The 14670-nt window shown below is 43.0% G+C and overlaps 1 protein-coding gene across 3 annotated transcripts in view; it reads left to right on the top strand.

The window, feature by feature from the left end:
- The window catches only part of RGL1 (ral guanine nucleotide dissociation stimulator like 1), a 244339-nt gene that overhangs the window by 173123 nt on the left and 56546 nt on the right, over positions 1–14670 (top strand). For all 3 annotated transcript variants that reach the window (XM_012736017.2, XM_012736000.2, XM_012736028.2), the window contains one exon: positions 11379–11456. In XM_012736017.2, coding sequence (XP_012591471.1) covers positions 11379–11456 — 78 coding nt within the window. The remainder of the gene's footprint in view (positions 1–11378; positions 11457–14670) is intronic.

Below are 14670 nucleotides of genomic sequence, written 5' to 3'. Positions count from 1 at the left end.
AAATAAATTTATATCATTAAAATTAATATGACTGTTGGGAGGTAAGAGCTAGGTTCTATGACAGACAATAAGAGGATTTTGGGGGGAGGGCACTCAAAACTGAATGTTGGCCAATGATCCTAGGTGATCACTTAGATAGATCATGGGCCATAAAGGTCCCTGTTGCGTCTGTGTGTTGGGACTGTTTCTGTGCATTTAATGGGCTCAGGCCAAATCCCTGACCTTGATGAGCTACTTCTGGAAGAGGGCTCTTGCTGGAGGGTGGGGGATAGCAAATGAGGAAACATGGGTGGATTGAAGCAAATATATTACCACTGTGGGAACAGTCACCTTAAATCCACACTTTATGTAACCTGAAGTAGTAACACTTCTATATGTAAGCCATGGTGTACCAGTCACCAGCAGGCATGGAGCTGTCCTTGTTAGTGAAGCCAGTTCCTCCACAGCTCAGAGAGGAGTTGATCGAACTGCAAAATTTTATTTATTTCTAAGGATTTTGTCTTAAGTACCAAATATGCTCCTCTTTCCTTCAGAGTTTTAGGGTGCTACATGGGAAAAGCAATTTTTCTGTCTTTCTTTTAGCCATGAGATTCAGGTGAGAGGCATGTAGTGTAATGGTTAAGAACATGGGCTTAGGAGTCATAAAACTTGAATTTGATCCCAGTTTTGCACTCCTTACTTGCTCTACAGCATTGAGCAAGTTAATTTATCTTATTAGCATCAGTTTCATCATCTATAAAATGAGAATAAAAATAGCACCTAATTTAGAGGGTTATTATGAGGTTTAAACTTAATAATATAGGTAAAGTTCTTAGCATAGTGGCTGGAAAATGTTAAGTGCTTAGGAGGTTACCATTTTTATTGCCCTGTTGTTTTCTATCTTCATGGAATTTAACATTATTTGAAATTACCTTATTTATTTTGCTTATTTCTTGCCTATCTTTCTTGCTCAGAGACCATGCTTGTCTAATTCATGGCTCTACGCTAGGAGAGGAATGATGCTTACAGTAGGTATTTAGGAGCTATTTGTCTAACAAATAAATAATGGTTATCATTATTCATGCCTGTTACAAAGCAGGTGCTTTGAAAGGTATGACAGTGAATATTACCTAGGCTCTACCTACGTTTAGTGGGAGAGACAAATAAAGCTATAGACTTGTACCATCACTGTCAATGCCGTGAGGACTGAATGTACATTTTTAATAAAAACTTTACCCCCACTGGGAGTTGTGAGGTGGTAACAGTAAACCTTCCATAAAAAGCCCATAATACAAATCCATTCAGTTCTCAAATAATTCTTAGCATGAGAAGCTGAGATGCATGCAATATGTTCCAAATTACTTTTTGTTAAACCTCACTTAAAATAATTTGAGTTTTTTATTTAGTGCTAGAATTACACTAAGCACTTGCCAAATCTTCCTCGGTTCATGCTGGCATGCAGTGTTCATGAGGTTCCCTTACTTCCTTTTCTTTCACGAGGAGGCAAGATCCCTAATGTCTTCCTTCTGCTCTTCCAGGTCTGAGGAAAGGAGCTTATCAGCACTGAGAGCTCTGGAAAGCAGATCCTGGAAACCAAGCCCAGAGAAGGGTCTCACAGCATCTTACACTGGGGACCATAAGTCACCTCCAGGTGCTGGTCTTTTATAGCGTAAACAGATTAAATCTTCTTCCTATTAAACTCATATATGATTTTTTCTATACTTTCATTTGTTCTAAGAGTTTATTAACGTTTAACTTCTATCACTTATGTAGGAAAGTTTTGCAGAATAATGCTATATTATTCTCTTCATAATTTTAGTAACTCCCCTCCCCAACTTTCTACAGGGCAAAATGGAGATGAATGGGGCATCCTGTAAGTCCTTTGTCCCACTGTGCATGGAAAAGGGGTGCTTTATTCCTCAGTTGGCTCCAGGATGCTCATCCCATTTACATAGTAGGAGAACAGAAGCTTTCAGGAAATCTTAACATTGCTTTGTTTCCTCTCCAGCTTAACATACAGACTTACATACTGCATATTCTGACTCGGTTGAGAATTTCTTAGGACATGAAGGCCATTTATTAAGATTTTTGTTATAGCAGATGAGTTTAAACAGATTTTCTCTAGGTAGGCAAAAAAAAAAAAAAAAAAAAACCCTTGGATGGTGTGGGGCGCGGTGTTAACGCCATTGCAAGATGGCGCAGGCTTCCTGGTCACACCCATACTACAAGACTGATAAACAGGGTGAACCGCGCAGGTGTAGGGGCTTTTTCCTGTCTCTCATCAAGTATGCTAATGAGGGCTCTTGCGTGAGCCAATCAGATTCTGCCTAATGAACTTAGTGCCTATATAAGCCCGCTCCGAGAGCTCCTCGGCGTCTTCCGCATGTAACCAGTTAAGCAATCCCCATTAAAGCGCTGTCAGAAGAACTCCGGTTGCTGCGTCTTCCTTGCTGGCGAGGCGGGCGCGACAGGATGGTATATATGTTAATGGTTTTTAAAAAAGGCAGATTGCTGAAAGATAAATTGGACTCAGGTCTTATTTCCCATGGCTATGAGGAAGGTGAAACCATTGGCTAGTATAAGAGAAAAGAGGACTGTAACAAGGGCTGCAAGAATCTTTGAGTATCGAAATGTTTATAACATAGAAAGGACACTGAAAACTTTTGTAGGTCGTGTCCTTCATTAAGGTCTCTTGCTGTTGCTGTTTCAAGCTTTATCAGGTAAAGAAAAACAGTTTAGCTCAGCAAACAATAGAATATGTAACATCTAAAATAATTTACATATCCAAAGATGTCTACATCCTAATCTCCAGAACCTATGATTGTGTTAGGTTATAGGTTATATGGCAAAGGGGATTAGGTTGATTACAGATGGAATTAAGGTTGACAATCAGCTGATTTTTAAATAAGAAGATTATCTTGGATTATCTGGGTGGACCCAGTGTAATCACAAAGGTCCTTAAATGTGAAAGATGGAGGCAGAAGAGAAAGAGACGTGAAGATGGAAACAAGATCAGCTAGATGCTCTCTATGTTGCTGGCTTTGAAGATGGAGGAAGGGGACCTCGAGCCTAGGAATGCAGGCAGCTTGTCTAAGCTGGAAGAGGCAATTTAAATGGATTCTTTCCTAGAGCCTCTAGGAGGGAACACGGCCCTGCCAATACCTTGATTTTAGCCCATTGAGATCTGGGTTGGCCCTCGGACTTACAGAACTATGAAGTAATAAATGTGTGTTCTTATAAGCCACTAACTCTGTGGTAATTTGTTGCAGCTGCAACAGATAAGAAACAAGGAAATCTTGTCCGGGAGATTGACTCCAAAAATCTAGTGCTCATGGGTTTAAAGATGTTGAAGGTCAGATGTTCACCTTCATCTTTTTTTGCTCAGGATGTCATGCCCTGTTCAGTTGCGGCCACATACATAGCTCCAAGAAATATGGCTGGAAACAAAGGACAGGGCTCAGCCTGAATGCGGCAGGCATTATTACCATCTTCTCTCTGTAACTGTGCCAATTGCTTTGGGTTAACTAGAAAAGTTTAATCTGGTACTGTTTTAGAATTACATCCAACCATAATTACACGAGGGAAAAGGGAAATAAGTTCTCTTTCCGACTGGGTTGGTTGTCTTTGGGAAATCTTACTTATTTTTGCCAAGTGAACCCAACTCTCAGCCGGTAGTCCTGTGGGAATTCTTGATGCCATCACGTGGTGACTGCAGAACCCTGGCTTTATGGGACGGCAGTTACGGTTCTGTTAAGCAGACATTAAAGGGTTGCTGTCAGAGGCTTTGCTGCAGATCATAACCAGGCTCGCTTTCTTTACTTGAAATGGGATCTGAAAGACCTAAGAGATAAAAATGTTACCATGAAGTAGCTCTCTTTTTATTTCACTTGGCAAACGGAGGCAGGACATGCAGTTACCCTTCTTTTTTTTTTTGAAAAGAATACTGAATTGCCCAGCAGGTTAAAAAAAGTGTGTTACAAAACAAAACTGACAAGAAACTGACAGGCAATGTGTGCATATTCTGAGCGGTGACTGGAGACAGTTTTAAATTCAGCTTTGGTAATCTAAAGCAGTGGTTTTGACTGTTTTTCAGCAATTGGTGGGAAGGGTTGATCACAAACCCCTTTACGAATCTACAAAGAGTTACAGACTCTCTCAGTAGGAAAAAGAACATATCACAAAATTTTGCATACAATTTAGGGGATTCCCAAACTTCTCTGTAAGTTCATCCAGGGACTCTGGGTCACAACCCCCCAGGCAAAGAGTTCTTAGCATTGGTGACAGGGGACACATGAGTGGCCATTATGAGTCACAGGAGGGCACTGCTCTTAGCTTATATTACCATTGGAGCAAAAACCTTAAGTATAGTTCTGAAAAATAACCTAATTAATTAAAGCACCTTTAATGGTTCATTAAAGTAAGTTTAATAGTTAAAAAAAGTATCTCAATCTCTAAAAGATGAAGGTGCTAGCTGCTTTTGAGTTAATTTTGTTTTTCTTATCACTTTTCTCCTATTTGACTTTTTGTTTTACATTTATTTTTTGTGAACTTAGCCCTTGAGAATGACATCAGGCCCCTAGTCCTGGGAAACACAATTCCTTTGCTTTGGCCTTTACTAAAGTTGGCAATAAGCACCACTTTAGGCAAATTGATGCTATGTTGAGTTTTTATAAGCACAGGAGAGAAAAACAGTCCTGAAAATGATGGGATCCCATGATTGTATTTTGTTTTACACTGCATGTTTCATAAGATTCTTGAAGAGCTCTGCAACAGCAATGTTTTGTGGTTGGGGAAAACCAAGCCACAGGCTTGAATAGCTTTGTTAATAATGTATTCGTTCATCTTCAACCTGAGAAAAATCTAGACTCATTCCCAGAGTCTGTGGCTGTCACAGTGCTGCCTGCTTCCTATCCCCATCCTAACCTGTTTCTTCTGTTGTTCTTCATGTAACCACAGCCACTTAGCATGCTGAGTAACAAGCCATATTTGCAGTTAGTTGTTAAGAATTGCTATGAGCTAGAAGTGGAAAGAGGAGATATTGATGGCCCACCAAATTCTGAGTGCAGAAAGTGGGCCAGACAGAGAAAAGAAATGGATGACAGGAACTTGGAATGGAAATAGCAAGGATGGGAGAGCCAACATACTTAAATAACTGGAAATTTGGGTGAGAAACAAGAGACAACAACTTTTTGTATTCTTTCCCTTGGATGAATGTCTATATAGTTTTGTCCTTTTATGATCTCCTCTTTAGACAGTTGTAGATCGAGGCTGGGAATGAAGGTGTTATTCTCGAGAAAAATTTTATAGCGTTTTATTTAACTGTCAAGTGTAGCAGAAACACTAGGTACTTTTTGCTTAACTGTCAGGGACTACTGTGGAGATACTGTGAGCAGGGTGGTGGAGGGCCCTTCATGGCAAAGGCCTGGAGGGGAGAAGGGCAGCTCTTTCTGGGTCTTCTATCTTTTTCTAATCATGGGAAAACTTTGCCTGGAGAACGAGACCTCATGGGTGGAAAGCACAGTGCAGGGTTCTCTGCTCAGTCTCACTGGCCTCTTCCTTTCCCGTAACAGAATAAAAAGTTTTTGCCTTGTTGTCTTTGACCTTAGTCTTCTCCTTGAATAATCAGCTTCATAGAGGTAACAAGACCTTTCCAAGGTAGGCTTGGTGGCCATGACCAGTTCTCAGGTCAGACGTGGGTGGAGAGGTGTCTGCCCTGGAGGGCGTTATTCAGAGTGATTAAAAGCAACTGTCTTGCTGGTCTGTGGGATACAGTCCAAAGTCTTCACCAAGGCTTTGCTTGGTGTTCCAGACATCTGCAGGCTCTTTCACCCACATCGTTCTCCCGATCAAGGTCAGCTTCTAAACATTTTTTTCATGCCCGACCTGTGTTCTTGTGGGTCAGTTAAAGAAAAATGCCTAAGATGTTCCGTGGCAGGGATTCATTAGAGAACCAAAGACTCCCAGAGGTCCTTGAGTCAGCAGCTTCATGTGAGGTCTTTCTTTCCTTTACTTCCTCTTTTCTGTTCTTTCACCATCCCCAATAAGTATCTCCTTCCCTTCTCTTCCCTCCCCAGCTTTCCTTTTATTCATGGCAGTAGAGGGTATTAATTAATTTATGTAGCAAATGTTTATTGAGTGTCCGCAGTGTGCAGGCTTTATTCCAGGGTCAGTGGAAGTAGCAGTAAGCAAGATAAAAGAATAAAACTAAAATCCTTGCCACGGGCTACCTGGCCCTCGTGATCTGTCCCTGTCACCTCCATGCCTCATCTCCCGCTCTCCCTTGCTCACTCAGCTGTGCTCCTCACTAGAGGTTGATGGTTCCTAAAAATATTATCCTGCCATTGTTCTAAGGCCTTTGCAATGGCTCTTCCCGCTACACGGAAGGCTCTTTCCCTAGAGGTCTGCACGGCCCATGCCTCAGCTGCTGGAGGGTTTTGCTTAGCTGTCACATTCACATTGACCCCCCCCTTGAATACTCCATATGAAATAGCAGCCTCTGACCCTCCATTGTGCCTGGTCACCCCGACCTGCTTTATTTTTCTCCATTGCACTTTTCACTGTCTGACTTAATATATATTAACTAATTATTAGATTATTGTCATCTATCTCCCCCACCATCACTACAGTGTATACTCCATGAAAACAGGGACTTTGGTTTGTGGCTGTATCCTCAATGTCTAGAATAGTACCTGGACGTGGTCCTTAATAAATAATCCTCATTGAATGAGGGGCTAATTGAGTAAAAGAATGAATGACTGACTGAATGAAAGGCTCAAGGTTTGTAACCTCAAAGAGTTACAGTGTGATGGAGGAAGACAGAAAATAAGTAAACGAGACCCCCATAGCTTGTGTGGTAGGGTAGGGACTGAGAGGTTGGTCTCTCAAGTCTGTCAAGGCTCAAATCCTGCCCCACTTATTAGTTGTGTCTTTGAGGGCATATTGCTCAAGCTTTCTGGGCCTCCTTTTTCTCATTTATAAAATAGAAATAAGAATACCACCCTATAGGATTATTGTGAGAATTAAGTAAAATAATCCAGTGCTTGGCATATGGTAAATTCTTAATAATTATTAACTGCTGTCATTATGGAATCATTTGCCAGAACCAAGTTGAGCCTGAAAAGTTCTTCAGGATTCCCCCCATCCTGGACTGGTGGTACTAAGACTTTCCTGTTGGGGAGCAAAGGTTAGGAAGGCCCCCCTGGGGACAACTTTATCTAAGGATTTCTTTGAATCACAAATATACATTGTGACACATATTAAACATTTCATCCTCCCAGATAGACTCCAAAGAACACAGACATCCCCTCTGGAAATAACTGTTGCCTGTTTAAATATTAGCAACCAGTTAAACATTGTATTGGTTTTTTTCTTTTTTTGGGGGGGGGCGATTTTTAGGCTGCTGTAAATAATTGCTTAAGGCTGTACTTTAGGAGACATTTTGCATTGTGATAACAGAGAAAAACCATGTCAAAGTCATTCTGATAATTTGTATTTTAATTTAAGTTTTATGAGTTACTGTTTAAGGAAGGGCAGTTGCTCATTGGTAAGCCTTCTTAAGAGGTTGGAGCTTTGATCTTAAATCCTAGGGAGGCTTTACAGAAATTGGAGGCGACATTGTTGACAGGTTTGTCTGTAGTTATTCTCCTGCCATTAATTAAACACACACATACATACCCTTTATTTACTCCCCTGGAATAAGTGAATTGAACTTGACTTTGATTTTTGATGGGAAGCTATGAGAGGGTCTAGGGAAACATCAAAGAAACATTCTTAATCTGGAAAAACCGACTCTCAAATGACCTAGCCTGAACATTAGAGAGTTCCTAATTCTAATACTAGTTTACTTTCTAATACTAGTTTACTTTCTTTTTTGTGAAGCATTAATTCTCCTTAATGATAAGAAAGGTGCAGGGAAAAAAGTCATCCCTGCCATAGTAATCCATCAAGTTCCAGGGGGTTACAGGATCTTTAATTTTATCTCACTTCTAAAAGACTCCTTTATAAGAGTGTATATACATATTTTTGTTTTTGCATTTTCATGCTGTTTATACCTTCAAGATGTTGGGTTTAACATCTTAAAACTTTCTTTTTCATTTTAATTTCAGATTTTTGGAATAATCACAGCTATCTTGAAGCTTTTTCATGTCCCTAAGCCCTTAGAAATGAAGGCACAGACAGGTTTGCCACTTGTAAAAGCATAAAGCCAGATGGTGCCTTTGTAGAGACAAATCTGAACCTGGTATTAATAGTTGGGAGGTCCATCATCATGTCTTCCTCTGGAAACCCACTGGAGCACTCTTTGCTCACTACAAATAGCCATCACGTGCCTGTTGGGTGTCAGGCACTATTTCAAGTTCTAAAGAATAATGAGCAAAAGAGACAAAAATCCTGCTTCCATGGAGTTTATGTTCTAGTGGACAATTAACATAATAACTAAATTAATTATACAGTGTATTAGAAGTTGTTAAAAAGCTATAGAGAAAAATATAGCAGGGAAGGTGATGATGTGAGAGTTGGTTTGTACTTTAAATAGGTGGTCAGGGAAGGCCTCATGGATAAAGTGACATCTGAACAAAGACCTAAGGAGCTGAGGGAATGACATAGGTGTGGGGAGAGGCAGCAGCAAGCACAGATTCTGAGGCAGGAGGGATGTCCAGCGTGTGGGTGGAACAGGGAGGAGGCCAGTGAGGCTGGAAGGGAGTGAGCACCTGGAGATGTGGGCAGAGGTCTCATTAGATCATTTGGGGCCTTGTGATATACCTAAGACTTTGGGGCGAGATGAGAGTCTCATGGAAGGGTTTTTCTTTTTCTTTGCTTTCTTTTCTTTTTTAGAAATGGGATTCTTGCTATGTGTTGCCCAGGCTCGACTCAAACTCCTGGGTTCAAACAATCCGCCTGACTCAGCCTTCTAAGTAGCTGGGACTACAGGTGTGCACAACCATGCCCAGCTTTTCATGGGGGGTTTTGAACAGAGCAGTGCCATGATTTAATTTACATTGAACAGGATTGCTATGACTGCTGGGTGGAAGCCAGAGACTAGTTAGGTTAGTGTTGCATTGATTCTAGGCCAAAGATGGTGGTAGTTAGAGCCAGAGTCAAAGCAATGGAGTGATGAGAAGTGTGTGGATCCAGGATATATTGTAAAGGAAGACCCAGAAGGGTTTCCAGTGGATTGAGGGGAGAAGAATCAGGAATGTGTGCAAGGTTTGAGCCTGAACAATTGGACCATGTGCTCTGCCACACTGCCTTATTATTGATGGCTCTTACCAAATTATTATTGAACAGTCTCTTAGGTCCTGATTGTGAACCTGTAGACACTTTGGTAGCCAGGAAAAATACCTGTGGTCTTCTGAGCCATTGCAGATGGTACCAGTGTATTTAGTGAGAGAGAACCTTGCTCAGCAGTGTAAGTTGCTTAGTCGTTCTTAACACCATCTGATTGCACATCGTGGCATCACATTCCGGGGGAGGAACTGTGACAGGTTTCAGTGCCATCCAAACCTGTACTTCAGCTCTGAGTCTGAAAAATGTAGGAAAAGAGGAGAGTAGTAGGAGAAACTAAAGGTAAAGAATAGAAAGATCTGGAAACTTTTAGTACAAACTTCTCTAAAAAGAAACTATCAGGAGCAGTCAAATGTGCACCTCTTCCTTATAAGCGTTTTCCCCTTTTATTTCCACCTCTCATATCTTTTGACGAAGATAAAATGTGATAGTTCCAGAATAACCAGAGACAGAATCAATGGGCTAACATGGAATGGGACAAAAATAAAGATTAAGTCTCACATTTAGACATTAATGGGTGGCAGGAGAAGAGTTTCTAGATCTCCCTAGGTAGATGAAAAGTGCAGTGGCTGTCCACCAGCTCTGCTCTGGATGGCACCACCCCAGTCTTTCCTACTTAAATAAACCACAAAGCCTGTTGTGAGAGAACATGAGGACATAGTTCACTATGATGGTGGCCAAAGATAGAGCCAAAACATCCCTCTGTGTTTATTTACTAGGAATCTCCTTTCCCATCCCTGCCTTGCCCCCATGGGGTTGAGTAAATCTTAATCTGACTGAGTTCTTATCTCAGGAGGTGCAAAAGGTAGCCATGGAAGCCCTCAAAATAGCAGGTGCAGGACAGAATGAAGAGGAACAGAGAGGGTGGAGCTCAGTGGAAAATGTCTTAGGGAGGCCAAGAAATCCATAAGGCTGATGAGCTAGAGAATGGAGCAGGTGGGGGGAGGGGCTGTGCCTGGGGGCGCAAACTGGAACCTGCCGGGATGGGTGATGGGAGACCAGATGGACTGGCATTCGCTCAAACCAGATGGTGGGCTTTTCTTTTTAAAAGGATCTGTAATCCTAGGAACAAGAACCATAAGGATACTAGAGCCTTTAATCCCATTAGTGGAAGACAAAAGTGTGCTCTTTAAAAATGTAAACTCACCAATTACAGAATTTCTGTTATCCAAACTTTGGAAGTTTGTGAAATTCCGAGGAATCTCTGAATACTGTTGGCAGGAAAAACTGCAGAAAGTAGTCTAGGCGTTCTAAATTAATATAAAGACTCATCCTCAAGAATTTAAAGTGAAAATACTAAGTATACATTCTGAAACCAACAAAACATGATATATTTGTGTGAAATAGGCTTGCTCACACGTGGAGTTAGAAGAACAGCTAACATTGTCATTAGGGACCAGTCAATTATTGAATACATTTCGAATTTGTAATGAGAGAACTTTTAAAATTAAAGTACGTATTGCATTCCAAAAATGTGTACCCCCCGGCCCCTTCCCCAGTTGCTGTGTCTGGAGCAGCCTGGCCTCAGGGCAGCCACAGCTGCTCTCCTGGTGCTGAGGCACAAGAACTCTGCTCTGCCGTCCTTGTCTCTGTCACAGCCTTCATCCGCGTGTCCAGAGTTATCACAGAATCCTCCCCCAGTAGGACTGACCTTCAAGGAGACCAGACTCTTTAGTGTAGCCTGGAGCCATCATTCTAGCGCTCCGTGAGGCGGGAGTGGGAGCTGTGCCTGGAGAGCCACCGGGAGAGGGGCAGGGTCTGGTGTGCCACGGCGTCCCTGAGGGGGCTGCCTTCCTTGTATCATGCAATATCTCATTCTCCTGCTGAGAGGGAAAACCTAATACCATGTAAAACAACTCAAAGAAATGTTAGACATTAAGAGACAGTTTTGAGTAGTGTGAGGAACCGTTAAATTACTTTTCTGTTTGGAATATGTAGCTACACCCATTCAGTAACTGTCAATAATGCCACCTCAATTTTCGATGCTATTTCATAAATATTTCTTTCCTTAATTTCTCCTGAGAAGTGTAACTGTCACTTTGTGGTTGAAGTTGAATGGAGTTGCCTTCCGACACCACTGACTGTTTTTCTGGCTTGCTTTGTTTTTATCCGTGAAGGTTTGGAAACCTGACGAGCCCAGGCTGTGAAGAAGACGGAGGCCAGAGTTCCTCAGAGTCCAGGACGGTGATCCGGAAGTAAGTGTGTCGGTTCTTGGCGCTGCAAGCGCTCAGTCAGGACAGTATCTTAAACGGATATAGTTCAGTAGGGGTTTTATTGTTTTGAAATGCCACCGTCGTTTTTTTCCCATAACGCATACGGAGACGCATGTTGTGATTCTCTAACAATATTCGTCCTTCATTCATCGGGTAAAACCTGGTGGCGCGCTGCGCGCCGGGCCCTGCGCTGAGGGATCCAAATAGACACGTCCCGGCTCATGTGAAGTTTACGTTTCAACAGAAAGAGACAAAGAAGACGCACAGAAAACGTGAAGAAGGGCGAGCTGATCTTGTGGCGAGCTTGGTTTCGCACGGGGAGCCGGGCTGGGCCGTGGGAGCTCGCCCGGGAGAGGCGCGCGGCCCTGCGGACGCCCGACGTCCGGGCGAGAACGCGGAGGAGGCTCTGCGGCGGCGCTGGAGCAACCGCGGGCAGTGGATGAGGGGGAGCGAGTGCTGGGGGGACATCTGTAAGTGGGGGGCAGCGCTGTGGGCACTCCAGGGCTCCCGGGAGGACGTTGAGTGAGACTCTGAGGATGGCAAGAAGCACTTCGGCCGTCTGCGAACGGTGCCATGGCCCGGCATATGTGAAGGGCTGGCTCCGGCCCGCGTGGGAAGTGGACGGTGGCAGTGGGGACGGGCGAGCGCGCCAGCAGGGCCCGGTCAGGACCCTCCCAGGTGTGGGCTCGAGCGGCAGCCGTGTGGTGCAGGTGCTGGCGGCAGGCTGCGTGAGAGAAAAGGGCCTGGCGGGGCTGTGGGTTGAGCAGCTTTATGGGACAAGACACACGGGTAGGGGCAGCGGTTTGGTGGGGAATGTGTGTCAATAATTTAGTCCCAGACATCTTAATTTTGAGGTAATTGAGCAAGTCTGGATTTCAGAGAGCCTTCTGGAGCGGATGTCAACTTGGGCATCCTTAGTCTATACAAGGTATTCGCAGCTGTAGGACAGGGTGCGGCCTGCTGGGGACTGAGCAGCGAGAGAGGAGACGGTCAAAGACGGAGCCTGGTTCCTCCAGTGTCCCGAGCTGGGGAAGTGGAGGGGCTGGCAGGCGAGACTGGAACACACAGCTTCTGGGAAGGGTGGGGGAGGAGAGGAAAACAGAAGTTGTGTCCCAGAAGACCAGCAAAGAAAGGATTTCAGGGAGGGTGACTATGTCAGTGATGCTCATAGATCAGGGGAGAGGAGTCCAGGAAGTGACTCCCACTTTGCAACACTGCAGTCTCTGGTGACCTCGACAAGTGCAGTTTTGGTGGGTCAAACAGAAAGAAGGGGACAAAATGGGAACGGCGAGTCTTTCCAGAGGAGTGTTGCTGTAAAGGGAATAGTGAAATGAGATGGAGGGTGGGTTTCTGTTGTATGTGTGTTTTTTTTAAAGGCGGAAGACATTGTATGCTGATGAGAATGTTCTAGGAGACACTGAGGAAATATCCATGAGGCAGGGGTGGGGGCTACCATGGGGGATATTCTTGAGTAGATGGGATGTACACACAGCTGACTGTAACCACTGGTGTTAAATACTCATTTTGGGGCCAAAAGTCTAGGGGGTAATCCTGTGGAATTTTTAACTCCTCAGCAGATTTACAGATGGACTCCTTTCTTTAGGAGCCAGGGTTGTGGAAGTTATAAAACTGCGTATCTTTTTAACTCCTGAGTTGGGTCCATGAAGTTTTATAGTTTTACTGGGTGGATCATAACTTTCCAGAAAACCAGACACACCTGTGTAGACATTTGAATGCCAAGTGCTAGGTATGGTAGGAGGAAAAATTACTTTGTTTCTAGAAGGGCTTTGGGGAAGGCCTCTTGGAAGAAGTAACATTTGAGCTGTGCCTTGAGGTGGTGAAGATTTTGGTGGTAGAGCTTCCCAGACACAGGTGACAGGGGGACCGAATCAGGGCAATGCGTGTCCATGGAATTCGAGGGAACATACCGAATTGATGTGGCTGCTTCATAGTGTCCATGTTGGGCGAGGGGAGGCAGTAGAGCTGGAACTAGATTGGGGTTATATCACGGGAGGCTTTTAATATCTTGCGAGAGAGTTTGGGCTTTTCCTGGTAAGCAGTGAGCAGTCGGCCAGAGCAAGTTTTCACAGGAGGGAAACAACATAATCAGGTGATTTTTTTGGAATGGAGTGGACTTAGAGCCTTCTTACTCAAAGTGTGACCCTCAACCCACAGCATCAGCATTACCTGTGAGCTTGTTAGAAATGCAGAATCTCAGGCCCACCCAGATCTAATGGATTAGAACTGGCATTTTAACGAGATCCTAAGTGATTCCTAAGTACTTTCAAGTTTGAGACTCACAGGATTAGAAGTTTTTAAGTTTTGTTTTTCTGCGAAAACTCATTAAAATAATGATTTTTTTTTAAAAAGAGCCATTTTGTTAAATAGTGAGTATTTTTGAGTATATACAAAAGAAGAGTTACTGTAAGAATTGAGTGGCCAGCTTGTCAAGTGTAACTTAGACTTGTGACCAGATTCAGAAATAGGCATGTCATTATCCACATATTTTAGAATTAAGTCAAAACCAGAGATATATTCAATTAGCCGCATGAACATTCTAAGGAAAATAAAAGTCTGAAAAATAGCCAGAGCTATTCTGTTTCCCACAGGGTGTTTTTAGATGAAATAAGTTTTGGGGAAATAGTAGTTAAAAAAAATGTACCCAGGATGTGAAGAGTCATGTTCATTATTTTAAAGACCCATTCATATTCATTGTACGCCAGGAACACTAATGTGGGTGAAACTCCAGGCTAAGCTGTTTTAGAGGGTTTTAGAGTTTTAAACATGTGAGGTCTTAACAAAGAGCTTCACATAGAACTCCCTGAGGGGTCCATCATCTGGGGACAATGGTCTTTTCCCAAAGCCTCACAATGACTTGGTGGAAAGTTCTTGACCCTTTTCTCAGACTGAGTTGCCTTTTTAAAAAATTATGCCTGATGAAAATATGCCACTCTATCTTATAATGGGTTTCTCTGTCCTACACATTCTGGAATGTTAAAATCCCTTCTCACTGGTGACCTCTTTCTTCTTTTCATTTCCCTTTCTTCTGTCTTTCGCACTTTTTTCCCACTTCTCAATTTTATTGTTTTTCATCTCAATTTATTATTACTTTTTTTCTCTCTTTTTCTGAAGGTATCCTTTTCCTGATCATTTCTGTGCCAGGACAGGGTCACTCCTTTGTCTTTTTGAGAGGAAA

Source organism: Microcebus murinus, chromosome 23, assembly GCF_040939455.1.
Source record: "Microcebus murinus isolate Inina chromosome 23, M.murinus_Inina_mat1.0, whole genome shotgun sequence".
Lineage (NCBI taxonomy): Eukaryota > Metazoa > Chordata > Mammalia > Primates > Cheirogaleidae > Microcebus > Microcebus murinus.
Note: the sequence above shows the minus strand (reverse complement) of the source record. Positions and strands in the feature narration are given on the sequence as shown.